General features: G+C 46.1%; 1 protein-coding gene and 1 long non-coding RNA gene across 8 annotated transcripts in view; one reads left to right on the plus strand and one right to left on the minus strand.

The window, feature by feature from the left end:
• The window catches only part of HECW1 (HECT, C2 and WW domain containing E3 ubiquitin protein ligase 1), a 449514-nt gene that overhangs the window by 313272 nt on the left and 118677 nt on the right, over window positions 1–17565 (minus strand). For 3 of the 7 annotated variants that reach the window (XM_063814176.1, XM_009452960.5, XM_009452961.5), the window contains exon 2: window positions 5330–5387. The exons of the other annotated variants lie outside the window; for them this stretch is intronic. In XM_063814176.1, coding sequence (XP_063670246.1) covers window positions 5330–5356 — 27 coding nt within the window. In that variant the 5' untranslated portion in view covers window positions 5357–5387. The remainder of the gene's footprint in view (window positions 1–5329; window positions 5388–17565) is intronic. 7 annotated transcript variants of the gene reach the window in all.
• On the plus strand, window positions 9–16231 carry LOC107975773 (uncharacterized). The gene is made up of 4 exons (XR_001719210.4): window positions 9–124; window positions 8075–8458; window positions 9537–9645; window positions 15542–16231. It is a non-coding gene; the product is annotated as an uncharacterized LOC107975773 (long non-coding RNA).

A 17565-nucleotide genomic window follows, 5' to 3' on the forward strand; every position in this document is an offset into this window, starting at 1 on the left:
GTCAGGCTGACGCTCCGGAACAGTTACTGGGACAGGCTGTGAGCGACTCACCAGGACAGTTTTATTTCTGTGCTGAGCTTGCTGCTTCCTGCTGGGAAAATGTTAGTGGCGGAGTCACACCCAGGTACCGGGCCGCAGCCAAGGCTCCGCAGATGACCCGAGTTCTGATGGAGGTGGGGACGGGCGGCGCCCGGCACCTAGGGCAGAGGGCGAACAATCCCGGAAGAAGACTCACGCTAGGCGATTGGTCTCCTCACGGGAGCTCCTCGACCCTGCCAAGGGCATGACTCAGCTCACCCAGGGCAGTGCTGGACCACACTATTTATCCCCTAAGGTCCAGGAAAGCCGAGTTCAGGCAATGACTGGCGAAGAGCTAGAGGGGAGGCAGGGCGGCCCCTAAGTCACTGGGGTCTAGAGGTCGTGGCCTCACATGCACACAGATTCAGCCCCTTTCTCTTTGGTAGCTGTTGCAATAGAGTGGCCTAGGACTCCGACCCTGAAAACTATGAGGAGGGGGAGGGGAAACAGGAGGAGAACGGGGAGATGGGGGAAGAGGGACAGGAGAAGGAGGAGGAAAAGAAGGAGGAGGAGGAGGAGGAGGAGGGAGAGGAAAGCAGCCGGCCTTACAATGGAGGTTCCAAATCAATAAGTGTAGAGAATTAATGATGTCCTGATTTTCTGTTGGTGTCAGGATGACAAACTGCAGAGTTAGAAGGAGGCTTCTCATGACTTTGTCAATTTATATCTGCACAACATTGTAACCAAAAGCAAGCCAGAGATTAGTGGAAGTTTAGGGAAGCTGGCTGTGGTTCCACACCTCTGTCTCCTGATACGTTCTAGACCCAGGATGTGTCTAGATGAAGGATGTGGTGGGGAGGGGTATGGTGTAGGGAACCTCAGGATCATTTTCAGTTTGGAAGATTTAAGCAAGAACATAAAAGTTCTGGAGCCACAGATTTTCTTTATTGTGTAGAGTATGGGGTGAAGGAGACTGATGTAACAATGCCCATTCTGTGTCAGGAGAGGGGTGTTGCTGTCAGGAGCTCTGGGGCTCCACCTCAGCCCCGCGATCTCTGGGTGATCTCTGATGACACACAACCTCTCTGGGCTCCTCTCTCTTTCTTCTTCTTTCTCTCCTCTCCTCACCTCTCCTCCTCTCCTTTATCTTTCTCTTCCCTCCCTCTCTCCATTGTTTTCCCTCCCTCCCTTCCTTCCTCTCTCCCTCCCTCCCTTCTTGCTTTCTTCTCTCTTTCCTTCCTTCCTTCCTTCTTCCTTCCTTCTTTCCTTTCTCTTTCTTTTCTTTCCTTCCCTCCTTTTTTCTCTCTCTTTTTTCCTCTTTCCCTTCCTCCCTCCTTCCTTCCTTCCTCTCTCCCTCCCTCCCTTCTTGCTTGCTTCTCTCTTTCCTTCCTTCTTCCTTCCTTCTTTCCTTTCTCTCTTTCTTTTCTTTCCTTCCCTCCTTCTTCTTTTTTCTCTTTTTTCCTCTCTTTCCCTTCCTCCCTCCCTCCTTCCTTCCTTCCTTCTTCCCTCCCTCCCTCTCCCCTTCCTTCCTTCCTCCCTCCCTCCCTCCCTCTCCCCTTCCTTCCTCTCTCTCTCTCTCTTTCTTTCCTTCCATAGCATCTTGCTCTGTTGCCTAGGCTGGAGTGCAATGGCACAATTATAGCCCACTGCAGCCTCTAACTCCTGGGCTCAAGCAATTCTGCCTCAACCACCAGAGTAACTGTGACTGCAGGTGCACTGCCATGCCTGGCTAAAATTTTATTTTTATAAGAGACGGGGTCTCACTATGTTGCCCAGGCTTATACAGACTGGTCTCAAGCTATCCTCCTGCTATCCCCCTCCCAAAGTGCTGGATTACAGGCGTGAGCCACTGTGCCTGGTCTGGGCTTCACTTTCGACATGAGAAGTTGTTATGATCCCTCAAATTTTAGTGCCCTATTCTTCCATGTCCTGCCATCTAGCACATGCCCTAAACAGAAGGAAATCAAATGAACCAAGTTTTCCTGCGTATTTCTTCCATTGTCCTCCCTTCATTCCTCTACCTTAAGGCAGTAAATTCCACCAAAGGATCACACCTTGGCATTGTAGTCAAAACAGAGCTAAACTCTGAACAGCCCAGAGGAACTGATTTTCTAGTCTTTGGAGAGTATAGCAGACATGGAGCTGTGCTTCTCTTTTAAGAACAGATTCATTGCCTAGTTGTCAGGATGCTGTCAGCTGACAGCTTCCAGCCACCAACTCCTTCCACTCCACCTATGTATGGAGGGGTGCTCAGGCTCTCTTTAGGGTGCCTTGGCCTAACACTAAGCTAGGTGGGGATGCAGGGGTCTAGCCATTCCCACCCAACACTGGGTCTCTGAACAGGCAGTTTTTGCTCCTGAGAGTCCACTGGGCTGGCAGAGGCTCTGCCAGGCTGCAGCCCCCACACAATTCCACTTCCTCCCTTTCCCTGTCACAAACGTTAGTTCTCTGTTGCCCTCTCGGGGGACATAACAGACACAGAGATGCCAGTCATTTGCAATGCATGTTTTGTTTTTTCTCCACAGAGGGCCTTTGATAGGCTTAGAAAGCCATCTTTGGGTGACAAGATACTTGTCTTTGTAGCATAAAGATCTTCAGCACAGATTTCTTTCTCATTCTCTTATTCACAGATGTGGAAAGGCTTAGTTCCCGTCAGGTCTAGCTAGCGTTTCTCAACCAGGAGTGCATACCAGAATCACCTAGAGACCTTTTCAGTGTGCAAGTACACAGGCTTCACGTGCAGAGCTAGACTTGGTGGTTTGCGATGTACCCCTGGTTGAGAACCGGTGGTTATAGCATAAAATTCTTCCTTGTATGAGCCTGTCCCAGAGATAAGCATTCATCCTGCTAAGGATCATTCCAGAAGCTGAAAATATATTAAGTGGTCAATTAAATGATCCCTAGTTTATTTCCTTTCTTTTTTAGAGACAAGGTCTTGCTATGTCACCCAGGCTGGAATGCAGTGGTGCCATTTTAGCTCACTGTAGCCTGGAACTCCTGGGCTCAAGCGATTCTCCCTGTTCAGCCTCCTCAGTAGCTGGGATTACAGGCACACACCATCATGCCCAGCTAATTTTTTTTTTTTTCATAGAAATGGGATCTCCCTATGGCTCGGGCTGGTCTCATACTCGTGGCGTCAAGTGATCCTCCTGCCTTAGCCTCCAGAGCTTATTTCCAGATATTTTCGTAAGTCCAGCTAGTAGTGCTGCAGACTCATTTCAGAGCATGATGAATCTTCTTATAAAATATTAGGGGAAGGTGTAGGGAACTTTGGGATTATTTTTAACTTTGAAGATTTACATGAAAGCACAGAAGTTATGGGGCCATAGATTTCCTTTACTGAGTAAGGTGCGGGGTAAGGAGCTTTGCATTTACCTTCCAGGAAACCTGGAAATAAGGTTGCTGCATCCTGTCCTTTCAGGTTCCCGCATCCTGTCCTTTCAGGTTCCCTGTGTCATTGCAGGAGGCTGTACTGATGCTCATGTTTTGTTTCACAAGCTAAGTCCTTGACAGCATCAGCTGGGATCCCAGTCTTCTCTCTCATGTTACCCAGTGAGAACTCACTCACATAAATGTCAGGGGAGAATACTTGGCCTTCTGTTTCCTGGATCACTGAATAAAATCCCCTATGATGATCTGTGTGCATATTTGGCTTTGCTGTTTGGTTCCAGGAGTTTTATTTCAAGGCAAAGCTTGTATCTGAAGATGCCATGAGCTGAGATTGTCTAGGACTGAGAAGCCCTAACTTCCCAAGGACACTAGTCCTGGAAAGAAGAAAGAGGCGGCATTCTTCCTGAATGTGAAATGCACTCAGAAGGAACTGCTTGGTATTTAAAAACTACTTCTCATTCTATCTTTAAAGCCAAAGAGAAAACACCGAAGTCCAAGGGGAATGCAAACAGACTGAGTGCTATGGAAACTTTCTCTTAGCAAAATTAACGCCTTCCCCAAGGGATGGCTGGAGGGTGGAGTAAGCTGAGTGAACTGGGGAAATCAAGGCTTTGCTGAGCTCTGAGTTGTGAAAATGGTACAGAGGAAGTGGCTCCTGAGCGCACACCAAGCTGGGATACTCAAGGAGATAAAGGGGAATTTAAGTGACTGTGCTGAGACTGTTCCTGGATGTTTGGCAGCACAGGATTAAGTATTAATTTAATGCTTCCTTAATCCAACACATGCTATGCTCATTCTTTAAGTGCATTAGGCAGAACTTGTGAATTAAGAGAGCTGCCCTCTGCATGAGTAGGCAGCAGGGCCCTGTGGCAGAGGAGAAGCTGCCTCTGCATGTGAGCGTGGCCTCATCTTCCCGCCCGCTGACGCGTACCAAGGCACACACTGAACATCTCAGGGCGTCCCTCTCCTTCTTGCAGGGTTATTTCAAGGATTAGCTGAATATGCATGTGGATATGCTTAATAAATTTGCAAAGTGCTATGCAAATGTGGGCTTTTATTTCCTTTTTAGAGAAAAGCCTCACATCAGGATTGGCTGAGTATTACCCGAGCAGCACAGGGCCCAGTGGATGGACTCCAGCTCAGACAGGCAGACCTCAGTGGGAATCAATGCTCCTCAGTTACCTACTGGGAGACTTCAGAGCAGCCACTCAACCCTCCATGACCCAGTTCCCTCGTACATCAAATGGGGACAATGATCATACCTACCACTCAGAAGAGGAGCTCATGGGGAGCTCATTCGGCACAAACCATGATTCATGGTGCCCAGTAAATGTGAGCTGTGATGACTGTAAACCTGGGCTGTCACCAAAAGTAAAACCATGACACAGAGGAAGGAGGAGCATTGGCAGGAAGTCTTGGGGAGCTGGTGGAAAGTACTTCCAGGGAAAGCAACCCTGCTGCAAGGGCCCATCCTAATGAGCCATCAGCCTCCCAGAGGATGGCCTGGCTCTGAGTCAGGAGGAGAAGCTGTTGCTCTTGTCTCAAGGCCTATTTCTGTCTGTCCATATCAACTGTACAGCAATTACCCATAGACAGTGGAGCTCTCAGCTGTAATTCTGGAAGTAGCATCATAGAATGTTTCCAGGTACAAATTCACTTGTAACAACTGTACGTTCACATCACACAAGGAGGACTCCACATGCAAAAACATCATCTCAAAATGGAGCACAGTCGAATTCTGGGGTGGATGCAGGTGGTGGGGAGGGAGGGTGATGGATCTCAAATGTCCAGCCACACTTGAGATAATTCCTGGGCTGGGCAACCGCAATGGCCCTAGGCTGAGGCACATTCCATTATGAGTGGAGTGGGTTTATAATGGAATGACATGGATGGTTTCTTATAATCAGAAAAGCACACTGACCTTCACACTACACAGGTGCAGCAGCATAATGACCCACCACGTGTACGCGCATCAATTCCTGGGGAAAAGTCCAACGAGGTTAACTTAGCGTGTATCCCAAGCAAACAAAATCAGCAACATTACCCACACAAACAACATTGTTCCCCCCACCCCCGCCAAGATACCTGGCCTGGGCAACTGACGTGCAAAAGGAAAAATCACACAAGGACCACACTCATTTTGATAAAGTGGATAAAAAGTTGCAAGCAACATTATTCTGTGCCATAAGTAATTTGATTTGATTTTAAATTTTAATTTAAGGAATGAGACTCATGAGCCTAGAATTTTTTTTTTCTTTTTCAAGAAACAAGGATTTGGTGTGGGTGTTTGTGGGGAAAGAGAAGTTCTGCTCTCCCAGCCGTCTGAGAAGGCCAGCTAAAAGCATCCTCACATATGATCCACTCCTGAAGCTCCCTCAACCACAAAGGAAGGGGAATCTACAGTTAAACTGCTGAAAATTCACTGCCTGTTTCAGTGCCCTTACTCCCTCAGGCATTTACTCAGATGGGAAAGACTCAAGAAGTGCCGTCCCCTTCCACTTGTTGTCCTGCGGAGTGACTGTCACCACAATAAACTTGGCATCACTGGTCTCACCATTGGCACTTTAGAGCTACCATGTCCAAAATTAGCATACAGGACTTGAGCAGAGATGCCAGGCATGGGACAGTTGCTGACGGCATCATCTATCAGGGCCCTCTTAATCCAGGTATTGTTTTGGTTCATACGTCTTTATTCTGATTTTATAACCTCATCTTCCTTGGGAGTTACAGTCACCATGAAAATAATCAATGTGGCCTGATTCCAGAAAAAAGCAGTCTATGATGTCAGCATTCCCAAACCCCGATGAAACCTGAAGCTTTGCTGACAAATGAATTCGTGTAAGAAACGAGTAGCAAGCTTGCATTCTGGGTGCAGAGATTATGTTCTCAACCCTGGTCCAAGCAGATCTGAATAGAAGACGGAGAGAATTCAACATCTACGTACTGAGATCCTGCTCTGTGTCCAACGCCCTGGTGGACGCTACTGGACTTCTCAGTGGTGACGCACACCGTGCAGCACCCTTGCTCCTTCCCACTCCCTGCCACAGCCACTGGCTTCCTGGATGGTTCTCAGGCTGCCCCAGCTCTGCCCCATCTGCAGGCTCCCCTGCACTGCCTTCCCCCTTGGAGAAGGGTCAACTAGGAAAAGACGCAAGAAGGAACACACTAGGGCCATGTCCCTGCCTCTGGCCTTAGTTACCATGTGAACATCGCCAACTCTCCAATTTCTGTGACAGGTCAGAGCACTCATCTGATGTCCAAACCCAGTCCCCATCCACTGGAGCTTTGCGCAGCCACCCAAGCACCGTGCAAGAAAAACTCAGGATCTTTATTCCTATGCCCAAGCTTCCCTTAAAAGTCTAGCCTTGGCCGGGCGCGGTGGCTCACGCCTGTAATCCTAGCACTTTGGAAGGCCGAGACGGGCGGATCACGAGGTCAGGAGATCGAGACCATCTTGGCTAACACGGTGAAACCCCGTTTCTACTAAAAATACAAAAAATTAGCCGGGCGTGTTGGCGGGCGCCTGTAGTCCCAGCTACTTGGGAGGCTGAGGCAGGAGAATGGCATGAACCTGGGAGGCAGAGCTTGCAGTGAGCCGAGATCGCGCCACTGCACTCCAACCTGGGAGACACAGCGAGACTCTGTCTCAAAAAAAAAAAAAAAAAAAAAAAAAGGTCTAGCCTTAGTCATGGTTCCTCTGCTGCTTAGAGCTCCCTGTCAGGAACTTGGACAGCTTTCTTTCTCCAGTCCTCTTTCTTCATCCTTTTTGTCCAACCAAGCACTGAGTTCATCTGCTCCTACCTCCTAACGGTTCTAGAATTCATCTGCCTCTCACCATTTCTGCCTCCTCCAGCATGGTCCAAACCTCCCTCTCCCACTCAACTCCCATGGAGCCTAACCGGCCTCCTCATCTGCACCTTTGCTCTTAATAGAGTCTCCACAATGGACAGAACACTTTATTGAAAAAGGAAACCTGATGTCGCCCTTCCTTGTTTTAGTGGCTTCACACTTCCTTTAGGCTAAAGCTCTAAATACCAGTTTGAGACTTACTTTATACAAACATGGAAAGTGGATCTGGTCCTCCCTCCTCCCTGACCTCACTGCTGCCTCACTCCTCCTGACCTGTGACACTCTGGCCACTTGGGAATCCTACAGTCTCCAGAGGCACTTATTTACCCCTTCCTTGGAGATGTCAGTGTGCTGTCCCTGCTGCCTGACCTGAGCTGCCGTCAGCCCTTCTTCCTCCACACCCCCCACTCCTTGGCCTCCCCTGTGCTTCCCCTTCCCCCATGACAGAGGCCTGGGAATAGTACCCTGTAGTTATTATTTTTTGACAGTTTAAAAAATAATTCTAATGAACTGTTTATGTATATATTTGTTTAAATGTCTATCTTGCAAAATTGACTCAGAATTCTCTGGGAGCTGGGGCTGCCATCCTCAGCACTTAGCACAGAGCCTGGTATAGGGTGTGCTCACTGTCCTAAGCCAAATATTGATCCAATTAATTAAACACACACACACACACACACATACACATTAGGAGAGTAAAAAGAAGAGGAAAAAAGACCACTCAAATGGGCTGTTTAGACATTATCTATTTAGCACTTAGTACTGGGGATACCAGTGTATTTCACTTTACAGTTTACTGTAAATTATTTCTTTACAGTTTACTAATTGTTTAACTGCAAAGCTTGACTCTGGAAATAAAAAAGGAATGAGAGCAGAAGTGGAGACTTCATAAAGAAAGTGAATGGGGATCCAAAAGGATCCAGCTCCAGCTCCTGGAAGCTTACCCCACCCCACCAAAGAGAACCTGGATGGAACCCTCTTTCATCAGGAATAAACTGGAGCCCAAGGAAATGAAGGAATCAGATGGGGACCAAGTGACCTGTCCACACAAAAGCCATCTGATGAGTGCTTCTACTCCCTGTTCGCAGCCCACCTTCAGCTACACAGATCTGCACGGCCCCTTGCTTCTGCCATATGGGATCCAGCCTGACAGCAGCGAATGAGTGCACAGATTTCAAGTAGAGGAAATCCCCAGGAAATGGTAAGGGACAGTATTAGGAATTGACAAAGTACTACTTTAAAATAACCTTAGATGAGACGATTCTTCCTTCAAAGGCACAACTGGTTTACACACAGCTATACACAGCCAGTTCCTCTGTTGGACTCAAGTGGCCATGACCCTCAGGAAAATCCTCTAGGAGTGCTCGGCACAGGGCAGCAGGAAGTCACGTGGGGAGGGTCCCTCTGCAGACCCTTGCGGCACAGCAACAGGAGAGCAGGGCAGTGTTGGAGGCCCAGCCCTGCCTGAGGCCACTTCTTCATAGGTCCTGGCTGCCGCACCCTGCTTATGCCCTGCAAACCCCTGGCACCTCTCTAAAGCCCTGTGAATCAACCATCTGACACGGCCTGTCACTACTCATCAACGCTGACTGGCAGTGACACCACCTCTGAGGCCTGATGCTCTGCCACAGCTGCTAGGTCACCTGAGTAGAGTTAGGATTATTAAAAATCAAATGAACCAAGCAGGATGTTTCTCCTGGGCAAATATTTATCTGTCCCTACCCAAATGAACTAAGATTAAAAACCAAATATTAGAAAGCACGTTACCCTTCAGACCATACTGTGATTTATCATAGGCTAAAACAAATTGTTTCATTGTTTTGCTTCCCTCCTCTTTCATTCGGTCTGTCGTCTGATAAGTGGAGGATCTTTTGAGGAAGAGGTCAAGATCATTCATGGGTGGAATACATAAAAGCTAGCAATATAAAAGATGACATTTATTTATTTATTATTACTTTATTTGAGACGGAGTCTTGCTCTGTCGCCCAGGCTGGAGTGTAGTGGCCAGATCTCGGCTCACTGCAAGCTCTGCCTCCCGGGTTCACGCCATTCTCCTGCCTCAGCCTCCCGAGTAGCTAGGACTACAAGCGCCCACCACCATGCCTGGCTTTTTGTATTTTTAGTAGAGATGGGGTTTCACCGTGTTAGCCAGGATGGTCTCGATCTCCTGACCTCGTGATTCTCCCACCTTGGCCTCCCAAAGTGCTGGGATTACAGGCGTGAGCCACCGTGCCTGGCAAAAGATGACATTTAAAAAAAACTTTTTTTCCTAATTATAGAAACAAAGTACATTTGCTTTTGAAAAGCCAAGCCATACGGACAACAAACAATATGATGAAAGGTCACTCAGAACCCCACCCTAGAAGAAAGCCAGAAGTCCTGGTTCGGGTAAGGTTCTCTTTTTTATGGGGTGGTTTGAGAGAGGCCCAGCCAGTGTGCCGCCTTCTGGGAGGGACATGTCCCTACAGGTCTGGGGCTGTAAGAGCGCATCACAGCTAAGAAGCCCTGGAGTGGCTGGTCCTCAAAGGGGGCTTGTGATATTTAAAAATAATTTACACTTATTTTAAGTGGGTGTATCTGACATCCCCAGAAATCTGGTCAGCTGGGGTAAGTGCCCCTCACAAAAGACTATCATTGTGACTATCAATTATTTTAAGTTGTCCTAAGTATGGACAATTGGCATTTAGGATTTGTTGAGTTCCAGCAGGAGGTGCCAAGCTGTAGAGATATTTAAAGACATACAATTCCTATTTCAGTGACCCCAAACCCCTCAAGGAAATTTACGGCCCGCCTCTTCTATCTTTGCCCTCTAGGGCAAAGACCCTAGCACAGTGTGCGCCATCTAATAACTATTTGCCGACCAACCAACCTGGTACATGAAGGAAGGGAAAGCCTGTGTGTGCATTCCCATATATGTGGTTAATTCCTGAAATGTCACACTAGACACCCTTGCAAAGACAAAGTAAGCTCAGTTGCACATATTTTGAAGGGGATTTTTAAAACTTGCTTCTTCTTAGAGACCAGAAAATTACATTTGCTAATTTAATAAAACTATTCTTTGTTGCAAGAGCCCAAGAGGTGGGATGAAGAGTTTCACTAGATCGTCTCCCTTTTGGCTGATGTCACAGCAAGTATTCATCAGCCATCAGCCAGACTGGATAGCAGGCCAAAAAAGTGGCCGTCTGGTCTCACGTTGGAAGTTCTGTTTTAAACTTTGTGACCTTGATTCCATCAGCATGAGTTGGGGTCTGACTGATTTTGTTTTGTCCCAATCTATTTTCTTTCAGTCCCTTGTTTTGATCCAACATCAATTTTCAGGAGATATACAATTTACTGTTATATAACATTATGGTGTTATTGTCACTGAATTCATTTTCCTGGGAGGAGGTCTCTTTATGATCCAATACCTTATTAGGTATTGGGCTGAGCAGCAATAAAGCATCATTTCCTGTCAGCAATGACTTACAATGCCTTCCAAATTCTCAGGCCCCTTCTCTATGACAGAAAAACCCTCTTACATTAGAGGGAAAAAAAAGGCTTTGACAAATAGTCCAGGCTTTACTTGAAGAGCATGAACTTAGTGGTATAACCAGTGGGCTATTCCTTTTTAAAGATATTTATTTTACTCATATATTTTTCATTTTCATTCATTCATACATTTTTTCACTTCTCTAGCATATCCATATGGCGAAACAATGACACACAGGGAGAACATAAAGATGGCTTCACTTTAAACTTCCACGTTCCCTAACTTCCCATTTGACACTTTCTTCCCAACCTGAGGGAGCCATCCTTGTTTGTAGATAGACTGGTCCAAAGATCCAGTTTGTCCCTAGAGGAACAGTTCTAACTCCATACCAGGCAACATAAATATGACCACCTGTGGGTGTGGCCACCTCCTCCCCAGGCCTTACTCCTCAGACTCCAGTTCTGAGCACCGGAGGGAAAAGTCACATGAGAAGTCAAGCTGGGTCCTGGAGCCAAGGTGGTAAGAACAGGGATGGGGACAGCTTCTGGCCAGCACCCACTCTGGTGCCAGCATCATGGCCATGAGCTGGGACCCCTCCCCACCAGTGCCATCCCTCCCAATGCAGCGCTTTATTGCTGCTCAGCCCAGAGCTGTTTGCTTTCTTCCCTAACCTTCATGTTTCATCTGAGGCACATCTGTGATGGGCAAACACACGTAATAGAACTCCATCCTTGAATAACTCCACAACAGAGCTGTCTTCTAAGAATAATAGCTAATCCTAGGGTGTTTTCATTAAAAACAGATTTCAGTGACAGACTATCAAAACATTTTCCTTTTACAAAAAGCAATATGATGGGGCAGAATTATGCAAAGGATACAGGCTTCACTCTGCCCTGAGCAACCAAGGGCCCTCTCCCATCGGCTTCAGTATCTCATTTAACTTTCCTGTCATGGATATGCAAGCAGACTAAGTCCTACTCAGCGCTTTTGCAGGCTCCAAGGGGGGCGGGGGGAGAAAGCCTGGTGAATTGCATTTCTGCCTCTATTTTCAAAATCTGTCACCAGTTATCCTTGAGGGGTGGTTTGCTTGTGTTCTTAGGGAGTTGGAGAGGTATTATCTAGCAAAGCAGGCTCAGAGTCACCCAACATGCATTGACTGTCTCCCACACAGCTGGCATTGTTTTGGGAGCTGCAGATACAGTGGTAAATGCTCATCTTGCTTTACACATATTAACCCATTTGATCCTCACAATAATCTAGCGAGGCAGTTCCTATAACTGTCTACACTTTACAGAGGAGGAAACTGAGGCATGGAGAGTCACTGTAATATGCCCAATGTCATGCAAGTAGTAAGGAGCAGAAAAGCAGATTCAGAGCCAGGCACCTGGCTCCAGAGTGCCAATGCTCAGTGGTCCACTCTGCAAAGATTAGTGTGGTCCCTGCCCTTCAGGAGGGGAGACACACCGAACAGATGAGCTGAACACACAACAAGATGTTACAGCATTCCATTTAAGAGCCGAGGAGGGCTCCAGGCAGGTCTTCTCCAGTGATTTACATTTTATTTTGGTCAGAAATACCTTTAAGACACTGGCAGCAATGTCCCTTTTCCCCAGAACCTCTGAAGCCCCAGCTTCCATTAGGCAAACAGTCACACTTTACCTACCTACCTACCTACCTACCTACCTACCTACCTACCTACCTACCTACCTACCTACTTCCTTCCTTCCTTCCTTCTTTTTTTCTTTCTTCCCTCCCTCCCATCCCTGCTTCCTCCCTCCCTCCCTCCTTCTCCTCCCTAGTTTTCACTTTACCTTTATCGTCTCTTCTTTCTGAAATTAATCATTGGGTATAGTTAGTTTTTTTTTTTTTTGTTTCATTTACTATTGTGAAAGGAAAATAAATCTCGGGACCCCAAATCACTAAGCCAAGGGAAAACTCAAGCTGGCAACTATGGCAGGCAAACCTGCTTCCCATTTTATTCCTAAATAAGGCAGCTACAAAGATTTTTAAAAAGCTACACACCTCCCTCATAATGTGCCCACAAGGAAATTTGTTGTGGGCCTCATGATCTTTACCCTAAAACAGTTCTGTTGAATTTCACCCTGGCAATGTAAACTGATAGCTAATCTTCACAGCTCACCTGAGACAAATGCATATTTGATTGCTTCCTCTGCCCTATTGTTTATGTAAAAATGCAGATTCACCGAGCCAGACTACATTGAGTATTCAGCGAAAGGCTGATCAAGGACTCAAAAGAATGCAATCTTCTGTCTCTTATCTACCTATGACCTGGAAGTTCCTGCTTCAAGTTTTCCCACCTTTTGGGACCAAACCAATGTACATCTTATACATATTGATTGATGTCTCATGTCTCCCTAAAATGTACAAAAGCAAGCTGTACCCCAACCACCTTGGGCCTCAGGACCTGACACCATCAGGAGTGCAGCCTTAACCTTGCCAAAAGAAACTTTCTAAATTGACTGACACCTGTGTCAGACACTTTGAATTCACACTATTTCATTTGAGCTTTTCCCCCCAATGAATGGTTTTCCAAATCACTTAATAATTTTAGTAATTACTTAAATAATGATATAGATTAAGTAATCACTTAATATATCATAATATCTGAAATTTCTTATTAACTTGTGTCTATTTCAGGACTTTACTCCTATTGCTCTTTCTATTCATATGCCCACACATGAAGTTTTAGTGTTTGCATGTGTGTATATACACGGACTAGCGCATATAAACATATTTACTGTATATTTATTATATATATCACATTGGGTAGCACAGGTACCTCCTTCATTAATTTTAATTTCTCATTTCTATAAAAGAGACGGAGTCTCACTATGTCGCCCAGGCTGTTCTCAAACTCCTGGGCTCAAGTGATCCTCCCCTCTTGGCATCCCAAAGTGCTGGGATTACTGGTGTGAACCACCGTGCCCGGCACTTCATTAATTTTTGAAATAAGTTCTCTTAGCTGTGCTTGCATTTTTATCCATCTAGAATCCAGAGAGCTGGTTACTGTGGGCCCAGGGGAGTGTGCTGGGTGTGTAGGAGAATGCCACCCACACCCATGCCCACACTCAGGACTCCCCACCAAGATGCCAGTAGAGCCCAATACTGAGACCCACTGGCCATCCTCCAGAACATAAAGACTCACGTATCTTGTTAGTGGGATTAAATTAAACTAACAAATGAATATGGGAAAGTTTTGCACATTAAGTTATCCCATCCAGGAGCACCATGTCTCTGTACGGATTAAATTCCTGTTTTCATTTTTAAAATGAATCTTCATAGATTTCCTCATGTAGCTCACACAAAGTCCTGGCTGCTTGGTAGTCCATGTTTTCTTTTTCTTGAGTTCAAAATGTTTTCTGAAATTATCATAGGCTTGGGCCAAGGATGCCTCTCTTATTCCGCAGTTTTAAAGAATAATAGTCCCTTATTCCCTTCTGTTGTCTTTTATCAGTCTAGTATTTGTTCCCAAGTATTATCTTTAAACATTTTTCCTGGTCTGAAGTGCAGGCTGGGAGGACAGAGGTCCCCCATCAAGGAGGGCCAAACCTCCTCCTGCTGTGGCCACTCCTCAGAGCAGGGGGTACTCTCTGTGGATTTCACCCCAAGTAAGGTGATGGGTGTGGGGGCCGGGGAACTCCACTTCTTCCTGCAGGGTCCCCAGGGACAGAGCTCCGGGCTCCCTTGGATATGGCTCTGCCAGTTCCAGGGGAGGCTCTCCTGACCTGGCCAGCCCCAGGTGTGCTCTGGCTGGCTTCCAAGGGACTAGTGCCATCAAGACTTGGGTCTGGACCACGGGTCTGGCAGGGGATTGGCCGGATTTGCTGGTGATTCACTATTGTGAGGCAATGAGATAGGGAGGAGAGGCCTGCACAGGGACCCAGATAGTCATGAACAGCGACCTTATTCAGCATTTATTCCATTTGCTGTGCACATATTTCCTTTCAGGGCCTCATGTGGAGGGGGCTTTTCATTCATGCATTCACTCAGCAAATGTCTGTGGTGGGCCAACTTCATACCAGGCACTGTGGATCAGGCAATACGTGAGTGAGCAACACAGCCTACAGGCCCTGGCTGTGGAGCTCGTGTTGAGGGAAAGAGAGCAACCAAAAACACAATAAATAAGTAAACTGCACATGTTAGAGATCATGCAACTTCAAGAAATAACAAGTGAGAAATGAAATGTTAAGACGTGGGCAGGAGATGAAGGTTTCCCTGGGTCTCCAGGAAAAGCTTCAAAGATAAGGAGGTTTTGAATAAAGACCTGAAGGAAGAAAAGGAAGTGTCCATTCCTGCCCAAGGGAAGAATATTCCAGGCAAAAAAAAAGGCCTGAGGTGGGAGAGCATCTGCAGAGGCCAGTGTGGCCGGAACATGGGGAACAAAGGGGAGGACAGAAGGAAATAAAGCTGGGGATGTCACAAGGGGCCGGGTTGTGTTAGGCTTCTAGTTCACTGGAAGGACTCTGGTGTTCACACATTGCAAGGTGGGAAGTCACTGGTGAGCCCTGAGTGGGGAAGCGACATGATCTGGCTGGCAGCGAGCAGGGGCTCTCTGGCTGCTGCTTTAGGAACACACTGGAAGGATGAGGAGGGAGGAAGTTGGGAGACCTTGCAAGAATCTAGGCCAGACATGGTGGTGTGAACAGGGTGGGAGAGGTGTGGGTGGTGAGAATTTGGCAGAATTGTAGAAGAAGAGAGCTGTTACTGGCAGGGTGGTATTGCATGTAATTTGTAAAGTCTGTGGATAACCTTTTGCTTGTTTAGCAACCCGTATATTGCATGCTGCTCTTGCAGACTGTGGAGAGAAGCTGGCTGCTCCTCACCTGCTCATCTCGCTACCTGCGATGAAGCTTATTTCTGGATGATATGAAGTATCTTATCTTTCCCGTACCAGAAGCTGCAATCTATTTCCATGCCTCTCTCTCTCTGAATCTGCCTTTTTCTATTGAGGCTATCACACCTTCTATTATGCCCATTGTGTTGCTATACCTACTTCCAGCTTTGCTGCATTTTTGGGAACTGGAGAGCTCCAATAAACACAGGAAGAGAGGAGCAAGTGGAGGCTTTGAGACTGACTGGTGCAGGCCTGGATCTACTGAGGGCAGGTGAAATGTGCAGGTAGGCAGAGGTCTGGGCTGATCTTCAGAGTCCAGTTGCACCTTTATCCTGGAAATCAGTTGTGGAGTCAGATATACTGATCCCTATTTCTAGCTTCCACAACAGTATTATTTTGCACCATTTTGGAAGCTTTCATAAAACTATTTTTATGGAAGTTATTATTTGGGGGAAGGAGAGGCATCCGGGAAAATCTATCATCGACCTACTAAATGGACCGCACCACCACCTTTTCCAATTACATATTTTTCCACTGGATAATATTTTAAGATTCTACAGACACACGAGTGTCTAAGACATTGAAAAGCAAACAGCAGCATCTTTCAACATAAATATATTAAAGCCCATAGGCATGCACTGACTTGGATATATGCGACTGTCTGTGGTCAACTCTTGTCTTTACCATAATAGAATCTAAAAAGTCCTGGAGACTAAATAAATTATGTTAGTTGGTGATAGGATATGGAGGGCTAATAAGGCAAGAAAAATTATAATATCCAAATTGTGATTTTTTTAGTAACTGTTGTTTCTACATTGAATATATATGAAAACATTAAGAGTTTCCAGATGTGATATTGAACATAGAAATAGAGGTTCTGGGAGATAGTATCAACCAGCTAGGGAGAAGGAGAGAAGTTAGATTTTGGATCCAGTCTCTATATGTCAGTCAAAGGAGAATATGTGCCTGCTGAGAACTATGAGCCAGAGGGGCACTCATCTCCACAACTCTGAAAACTGGGTCTCTACAACTAAACACAGTAATCAGAATATTAAAAAGCATGAGTGTCATGAAACAATGTTCCATGAATATTTTTATGTTTTTGGTGTTAATGATTTCTGAGCAAAGGCACATGGGTTAAAGGACGATTATTGGCCACCCTAAAGATAGAGACTTCTGGAGAAATATAAAGTCTTCTCTCTTCTGGAGATGGTGAAAGCCTAGAGTCCTTTGCCTCCTCTCCCCAGAGAGGATTATTTTACATTCCAGAGTGGAGGTCTGGCTTTGGCCAATTAAATGTGATGTTCACTGTAAGCAAGAAGTTTTAAGAGGTATCATGAGTTTCACCATCCCTCTTGCTACTGTCCCCTTTCCCGCAAGAACATCATGTTCAGTTCTAGATTGGGCTATGCCTTCAGCCTACACTTCAGAAGCACATCTGAGCCCAAACCACAAGGGGAAGGAAAGCTGCAGCTGACCCACAGCCAAATGTGATGTGAGTGAGAAATAAGCCTTTGTTGTGGAAGCCACTGAGATTGTATGGGTATTTATTTCACAGCATAACCAGCAAAAGCAAGCTAATGCAGTTGCACAGCCAGCCTCCATTTCTACTCCTCTTCTGAATTAAATTCCACTGCTCGGGGCAAGATGTCATGTCCTGATTCTTTTATGCCACCAGCACTTGGCTTTTCCCTAAATTGACCTACTTTGAAGGAGGGTTCTTATAGTTCACCAGTGGAGGACAGGTTCTGGCACAAACAGAGACTTATAAGGTTGCATTGAAGGGTGTCTTTCTTCTTTCCTGTGGCCCATTCAAACTATCCCAATCAACCAGGTCCTCTACTTTTTATTTTTGTATTTGCTGGTTTCTTTCTTTCATTGAAATTCCAAGCTCTTTCCTTACAATCAGTTTTCTCCAATTACTGTCAACTCTGGGATCAAATTCCTCCAAGAGGTTCCTTTTTTTTTTTTTTTTTTTTTTTTG

Source organism: Pan troglodytes, chromosome 6, assembly GCF_028858775.2.
Source record: "Pan troglodytes isolate AG18354 chromosome 6, NHGRI_mPanTro3-v2.0_pri, whole genome shotgun sequence".
NCBI lineage: Eukaryota > Metazoa > Chordata > Mammalia > Primates > Hominidae > Pan > Pan troglodytes.